The 8239-nt window shown below is 32.3% G+C and overlaps 1 protein-coding gene across 1 annotated transcript; it reads right to left on the bottom strand.

Annotated features, from left to right (window-relative positions):
• Positions 1–2701: 2701 nt before the first annotated feature.
• LOC145089337 (uncharacterized) lies at positions 2702–6431 on the bottom strand. Its single transcript, XM_079027785.1, has 5 exons — positions 6112–6431; positions 6000–6060; positions 3347–3403; positions 3128–3217; positions 2702–2746 (listed from the first exon to the last, which is right to left on the bottom strand). The coding sequence occupies exons 1-5, from the start codon at positions 6429–6431 to the stop codon at positions 2702–2704; spliced, it is 573 nt and encodes a 190-aa protein (XP_078883911.1).
• Positions 6432–8239: the final 1808 nt, after the last annotated feature.

Here is an 8239-nt window from a genome sequence, read left to right as displayed (position 1 = left end):
TAACTCGGCGAGTTGACTGGGGTTTTCACGACTTTTTGAGTTCGGAAGGAACTCAACGAGTTAGGTCAACATGGACATTGACTTTGACCAAGGGTTGAACGGTTTGACTTCTGAGTGTATTTTGGTAATTTGGGAATTTATGGAATTGGATCAACGATGGGTGTAGGTGTTTGTGGCTGGAGCCGTGTTACGGGAGTTTGATCTTTCTGTTCCGTTCAACATTGTGAGGTGAGTTTTCCTCACTATACTGACATGGTCGAAGGCACCAATGCCGTCCCTTCTTTTTTGATTGTTATCCTGGTTATTGTATGATGATATGCTTAGTGACCTGTTAGGTCGATATCCTGGTATATAGGATGATGCTATGTTAGTGACCGGTTAGATTGGTATACTGGTATAAAGGATGATGTTATGATTAGTGATATGTTAGATCGGTTTGACTGTTTGTACAAGCTAGCTAGCGTTCGATATATATATATATATATATATATATATATATATATATATATATATATATATGGATTGTAGTTTGGGGATGGGTTTAGGCATACCTGCTTTGTGCTAAAGGCCAACATACCCAGAGCGGTCGGTATAGACTGCAAGCCCAATGGGGCATATCAGTCAGGCCGAAGGCCCGGAGAACGGTCCAGACAGGTTGAAGGCCCGGTAAGGCGGACCAGACATGCTGAAGGTTCTGAGAGTGGGCCAGATAAACTGAAGGCCCACTGAGGGCGGTCCAGTCATACTGCAGACTCTATATGCATGTTGTTTGTTATGATATGGTTATGGTTTGTATGGCGTTGGTATTTTGTGGGAACTCACTAAGCTTCAGGCTTACAGTTTTGGATTTTATTTCAGGTACTTCGGATGAACGCGAGAAGGCGAAGGCGTGATTGTGCACCTCCTCGTATTTTATGATTTTGATTTCTGTGATACTCTGATATGAAACTATTTTGAAAATATTTTTTAATAAATAATGGTTTTTGAATGTTTGAAAAAGTTTTAAATTTTTATGAATTTTATGGATGTTACAAAAACTGCATTTTTTTTTTCAAAAAAACTGGAATTTTTTCAAAAAAAAAAAACCTGCATATATAAAAAAACTACAGTTTAAAAAAAACCGCATTTTTTTTAAAAAAGTAAATTTTTAAAAATCAGTAAATTAAAAAAAAACTAGAATATTAAAAAAAACTCTAATTTTTTTAACAAAAAAAAAAATCAACGTTTTAGGTGCATATATGCATATTTTTTCAATTGCATATATGCATATTTTCTTATACTAAAATATTCGTAAGTAAATCATAAAAAATCTCATTTTTATTAATCAATTTATAAACATAATACTACAAGTATTTTATTCGATACAAAATAAAATATAAAAAAAACTACAAAGATTCATAGTGTTTTCATTTCTTCATATCAAGATTTTCATATTTTCTTCAATTTATCACTTTTCAAATCTTTAATATTTTACATAAATTATACAAAATCTACAAGAAAATTAAAAAAAATTGATTAATGCAAGAACACTCACAAAAAATGCACATGTACATATCATGTAAGATTCACATTTGATTATATCATGTAAGATTCACATATGATTATATAATGTGATATTCACATGTGATTGTATCTTTTAAGATTCAAATGTGAAATTCACAAGAAAATTTTAAAAAAAATAATTAACAAAGAACACTCACACAAAATGTATGTGTGCATATAGACATAATTCATATGTGATTCACTTGTGATTTACATGTGAATCACATGTAATTCATATGTTATTCGGCCAGGTTTTCTTCTAGGGAATCAAGTGGTCGATTTCGAGAGCCTTGGGGTTCCTTTTATAGTTGAGGCTGCTAGGGTTTTCAACTAGGCTATAGGATTTCGACCAGGCTTTCTTCTTGGGTATCAAGTGGCCGATTTCGAGAGCTTTGGGGTTCCTTTTATAGTTGAGGCTGCTAGGGTTTTCAACTGGAAACCCTACTTCCCTTGCTTGGGCCCTAAGCAACACATGGACCCCCACATGGTAAGCCTTGGACGAAAACTCTATGGGCTTCCCATAGATTTCGTCCACCCTATACTAATAGGATCCATTAGCCCAAACTATAACTATTACTAATTTACATAATCAGTCCCCATTCTTTTAAGCAGTCTCTTTGATGACTAAATTAATTTCAAATTAAATTCTGATCAATACTGATTAAATAATATTATTTCTTAATTAATATATTATTCTTATAATATATTAATAAATCATTAATTAACCTCTTTCTCCAAAACTCATCCTTTCAAATTGTTATGGTGAAGGTAACCCAAAAAAACGATGCTACTATCGGGTCAAGTACATACCAATTATAGTTATAGGCTTAGACATCTAATCCAACAAACATGTCCGATTGAAAAGGCAAAAACAATAATAAACACCTTAAAGGGGAAAAAATATCACTGTCATGAACCAACACCTTCATATTAATAGCGCATCACCCAATAGGCTTTCTGTATATTTTAGAACCTATAAAGAATTGCATCAAATAATTTTAAATAAAAAGGTAACAATATAACAACGATTTTATATGATGTCTACAATGATTTTACATCATAAATTTGTAAATAATTGGCATAGTTTTTAACAATTTTAAAGACTTACAACATCTCTCCTTATTACATCCATCTCCTTAATAGTTTTAGTTGAAAAATTCTAGTCATAATACCGTTCCTTCCACTCGGAGTCGTCTAATTTAATCTGGAAAAAAAAAATAGAAATGAAATTACTTATATACCCTTATATTATCTCAATAATCAGTTTATAGTGTTTGTTCTCAAGTGCCTAAAAAAAGACTTAAATAAACTAAATACTATAAAATGATGATGTAGTTACTAAAACCACCCAACTTCCATAAACCATTATATAAACTATTCAACATTTTTAGGTTTCTTGGTTGAGATTACCAATCAAATAGAGTAGTTTAAGCTAAAAAAATTATTAACTGTTTTGTGACTAGTTCGCCAAATTAAAGAAATTTCGATCAAAGAAAATCTTCAGATTAAGAAAATTAAACACAAATAAGTAGTATCTGTCACAATCAAAGAAGAATTCAGATCAAAACTGAAGAAACTAACATACCTTAAGAATCTTCCATTTTTGAACATCATATTCTCTCACTCTCAACCTTTGAAGATATCGGAGTAATTCATAGGTGACCGGATTGGGAGTCTTCATTGATTATAGGATATCTTCACTGTATAAATTTAGATGAAAAACAACACATATCAGTGAACTCATTAATAAAACCTAGTGAAAAACAATTCTTGATTACCAACAAAACACGGAATGTTGACAGACCTTCACAACACCTGTAGCTGCAGCAAGATCCTCCTTTGCTTTGTTTCCTGATGTACTCTGAAAATTTAAGATTCAACAATCACTTTACTTATGTCACCCCAATCAAGTAAATGAATGGAGACATTATCATATAATTAGTTTAATATTAACCAACACTTAAAGGTGTAACTATCTTAAACTTAAGGGGAAAATAGAAATAACAAGTGAGAAAGTATAGATTACTGGAGGTGGAGCGTAGAAAGTCAACGGAAACAGGCAGATGATGTTGTACTTAAATATTTTTGGTATTTTTCTTTGATGCATTTCATCTATCACCTTTGGTGCACCCTCTTTTTTTTTTTTTTTTTTTTTTTTTTACCAGAATGCACATTCAATATATCCATTTTCTTGACCTTAATTATAGCAACTTTAGAAAATTAAGGGATAAAGGTGATTTGTTGATAATTAATGTCATTGATAGAAATATTTTGTAACAGAGCAAAATTGACATGTCTGGGCTTTGAAGATATCCATTTAACAACTGGATGAAGAAATCGCTTAATTCTTTCGTTATTGCAGGCTATTTACATCATTTTATTACTTGTTAACGTTTGTGATTCAGTATGCATATTAGAAAGTGTAGATCACTACAAGATTCAGTGAAGCAACAACGGCAGGCGGAAGACGTTCATGGAAGATTGTTTCTAGGTATAACGAATCGATATAACAACGAAGATAGGGTTTGATTTAATAAATGAGGCGAAAATGTGAATCAGTCAATAGAGATGAGGTGGAGACACGAACCGGTCGTCGGAGATGTTAATAAATCAACGAAGATGAGAATAAGTTGCCAGATTTGTTCTCTTCTGATGAACTGAATCGATAGATTGTTGGCGGTGGTGTTAACGAATGAATCATCTATGTCGATTATATATAGATTAACGAGTGTGGATCGTAAATTTACGTTGATCGACGACAAAGCTAGAGACAATCAATGGAGGGAGGTGGGAGGCGGTAGAGGGAGGGAGGAGGGAGGCGATCGATCATCGATGGTGAAGAAATAGATGTGTGTGTGTGTGAGAAAGAGAGAAAGAGAGAGAGAGAGAAAGAGAGAGAGAGAGAGAGAGAAAATGAAAAGTAATTTATGGATTTTAGATTAATTGGTAATTCATATTTTATTTATTTTTAAAAGGATATTTTTATACCAAATTTACCCCTAGGGTCTATTTAGAAAAACCTAAAGTGCCATTAAATTCATTTATAATTAAAATTATGTCATTTTTAATCTAAGCCATATAATTTTTTAATCTAACGCTTCACCTTTAGTTCTCAGGTTTTCGGCAAACTTTGAGTTCTCAAATGATCATTCCTCCCTCCCCCCTCTCACACTCTCTCTCTCTCTCTCTCCATATATATATATATATATATATATATATATATATATATATATATATATATATATATAGGGGCGAGGCTTGTATAGGCCAGGAGGGCTGTGGTCCTCCTGTTTTTTCATAACTAGCCCACAACTATTAAATTTTTTTACATATTATGCCTAAAACTATAAAATTTGACTTTGTCACCCCCAACCCCCATGCCCGTTCTTCAATATATATATATATATATATATATATATATATATATATATATATATATATTCAATTTTCGGCTCCCTAAATCAATACTTCAAACTCCGTCACTGTCTCTCTCTCTCTCTCTCTCTCTCTCTATATATATATATATATATGTTAATTTTTATGCCGTTACGGTTTATGTTTTCTTTTTACTTGGATGCTCAACTAAAACAGACGAAGTTGTTATTTTTATTTATTTAAAATAATAATTAGGTTAAAGTTTATATTGAACTATGTGTTTTAAAATTTTTCATAATTATTATTTAAGATACATGGTTTTGTATACTTTATTTTTGCCTGCAATTGTTTTTTAAAATGCTTAATGAAATATTTCGGCCATTTATGTCCTAACAGAAAGAAAACATGCCAATGACTGTGTGTTCCTATATGTGCATGTGGAGGTAAACTTAGGGTCAAAGCTACTTATAAGGCTGCTGGGTGTGAGCAACATGTTATTACATGTTACCACACCCAATAGGTGCCACATCACCATCCTAGTCATACATGGGTGTTATAACACCAAAGGTGAAAATGGGCAACATCAAATAACATATGAATTAAATCATAAATTATTTCATAATATTTATAACTATATAAATTAAATCATATATTAAAAATAACATTTAAAAAGTAAAAATAAAATTTTAATAAATCCTAAAGTAAAAACAAAAACATTTAAATACCTAAAACCCAAAAAAAAGATGAGAAAATTTCCTTTGTTGACCTAAATTATTCATCTTCAGTACCATCGTAGATATGATCTGCCAAATCTTCTCGAAGTTGCTTTTGTTTTCGTTAGTGATGAATGCCAACAACTTTATGTAAGTATTCTGCTATACCTGGTTGAAATTGAATGTGTCTAAGTTCTGTAGGCGAATACTCCGTAATGTATCATCCTTTATCTTCGATCACCAAGTTATGCATTATGGTACATGCATACATAATATCTCGTAGAGTGTCCAACTGATATGGTCATGCCGCATGTTCAACTATGTGTCATTTTGTTTTCAGAACTCTGAAAGCACGTTCCACATCCTTACGTGCTCCTTCTTGTATTCTCTTGAAAAATTTGTCTCTTGGTTGTATCGGGTGTCGAAACACCTTCACAAACATAGACTATAGTGGATATAAATTCCATCCGTGAGGTAATACCTGAACTTATACTCATGGCCATTTACTGTGAAAGGAGCATCCAATGCCTTTTTTGTCAAAAGGTCCTGAAATATTGGTGACTGATCAAGAACGTTTACATCGTTGTTAGAACGCGCAACTCCGAAAAAAGCATGCCAAATCAATAAGTCTTGTGACGCAACAACCTCTAATGCTAACGAAGGTGATCTAAGATGACCACTTATGTATTGACCTTTCCAAGCCACATGACAATTTCTCCATATCCACTTTGTGTAATCAATGCTTCCAAACATACCCGGAAAACCATGTTGTTCTTCTTGAGCCACATATAGTTGTTGCATGTCATTCAATGAAGGTTTCTACAAGTATTTGTCACTGAAGGTTTCAATAACACCTCTCACTAAATTATACAAAGTTTCTTGTGCAATTCGCTATGACATTCTCATATAGTCATCAATAGAATTAGACGACTCCCCCAAAGCCAAAGCTTTGATTGTAGCAACACATTTTTACAACCCTGTAAAACCTCGTTTACCTCTCGCACCATATCTCATTTGGAAATATTCATACCTAAACATATATTTAATTTGTAAAAACGGATGTACTTGTGTTATCGGAAAAACAATTATTTAATAATCTAAAGAACATATATTTAATTTGTAAAACAAGTGTATTTACGGTACATGCTTTCCATTGCATTGACTATTCGTTGAAACATATTTTTCTGCAAACGAAACTTTTTTTTTTTGAAATCGCTTGATTGGTAGACACAATTATTCGAAAAATAATCGTGTACTAGAGGTTTATGCCATTCTTCACGATTCCGTTCAACGTCGCACGTCTGGTCAGTAGTGGTGATGGCTCTGGAAATTGCATATCCGTAGCATATTGGTACATCATACCCACGGACATATCATCATTGTCGATATCATGATTGTATGGATGGAACGGATCACAAGGATCCATTTTTTAATTAAGTAGAATACTAGAAAAGAAAATGAAATTGAAAGCAATTTGAAATTTTTGAAAGAAATTGTTGAGTTTTGTAGGTAAAATTGAGATACATAATGTGTATTTATATTAGATATAAATAGGGAAAATTATTATTATTATTATTATTATTATTATTATTATTATTATTATTATTATTATTTAAGTGTGTGACTGTGCAAACAGTAAAAAATGTGACTGTTCCCCTCAAAATGCAAGCCACTTTCAATCATTTCCTTTTGGTACCACCATAACGCCTAAAAACACCACCTCGAGGTGGTGTAGCTGGCGTTATAATGCCGTTTTTGGTGTGCCATGTTGGAAAAATGGGGGTGCACGTTGTTCATTCCCACCCATCTTACCAAGGTGGGTCTTAGGACCCACCTAATTTTTAATTTTTATATAATAAAAAATTAGAACCTACCTTGAAAATATTTAGAGCCTACCTTATAACCTTATATTATTTGATGAAATAATAAACAAGTAATAATAAAAAAAATGTTGGAAGGCTTATACTTCAATTTGCAAAGCAAATGGTTAATATTATCAAAACCTTTCACATATTGGAGATAAAAAGGAAATATATGTTTGATGTTATAAAAATGAATGATGAATGGTTATAAGGAGACCCATTTGTGCAAAGTAATTATTATTTTTTAGCAAAAATCTGATTTTAGTGGTCAAGTATGTTGTAATGTTGAACCCGAATTTTTGAAAACCTGTCGTTTTTTATTTGTACGATCAGACCCGCCACATGTGTTGTTGAGTCTTTGGTGTTTTAAGCTTCACTTAATTTGGAACCACATACGTTTCTAGTCTAATTTCGTCACTGGGTAAACTGTAGGGGTGACAAATCGGGCCATCGTGTCGTGTTTTTGTCTGACACGACAAGGTTTTAAGTAACACGAACACTACACGACACGATTTCGTGTTTTTTTAATTAACACGAAAACGAATCGATTAAAAAACGATTAACACGATACGACACGACAAAGATAAAATAAAATAAAAATTAGTTTATTTAATTAATACTTAAATCATATATAACATGACAAACACGAAAAACACAAAATACAGGTCAGACAAATGCTAAATCGTGTCAATTTCGTTTCGAAATTTGAACACGAACATGAAACGACACGACTTCGTGTTTTTTACA

This window comes from Lactuca serriola, chromosome 2, assembly GCF_051521515.1.
Source record: "Lactuca serriola cultivar US96UC23 chromosome 2, Lser_US96UC23_V15, whole genome shotgun sequence".
NCBI classification, from domain to species: Eukaryota; Viridiplantae; Streptophyta; class Magnoliopsida; order Asterales; family Asteraceae; genus Lactuca; species Lactuca serriola.
The sequence above is the reverse complement of the archived record's forward strand: the minus strand, read 5'-3'. Positions and strand labels throughout refer to the sequence as shown.

What these genes read in the sequence shown, in the direction of transcription:
- LOC145089337 (XM_079027785.1), bottom strand. Translation starts at nt 6,431, where the DNA reads ATGCAACAACTATATGTGGCTCAAGAAGAACAACATGGTTTTCCGGGT. An exon ending in GGCCATGAGTATAAGTTCAG is followed by an intron (nt 6,061 to 6,111) that starts GTATTACCTCAC and finishes ATGTTTGTGAAG; the next exon opens with GTGTTTCGACACCCGATACA. An exon ending in AAAAATGGAAGATTCTTAAG is followed by an intron (nt 2,747 to 3,127) that starts GTATGTTAGTTT and finishes TTTTTTTTCCAG; the next exon opens with ATTAAATTAGACGACTCCGA.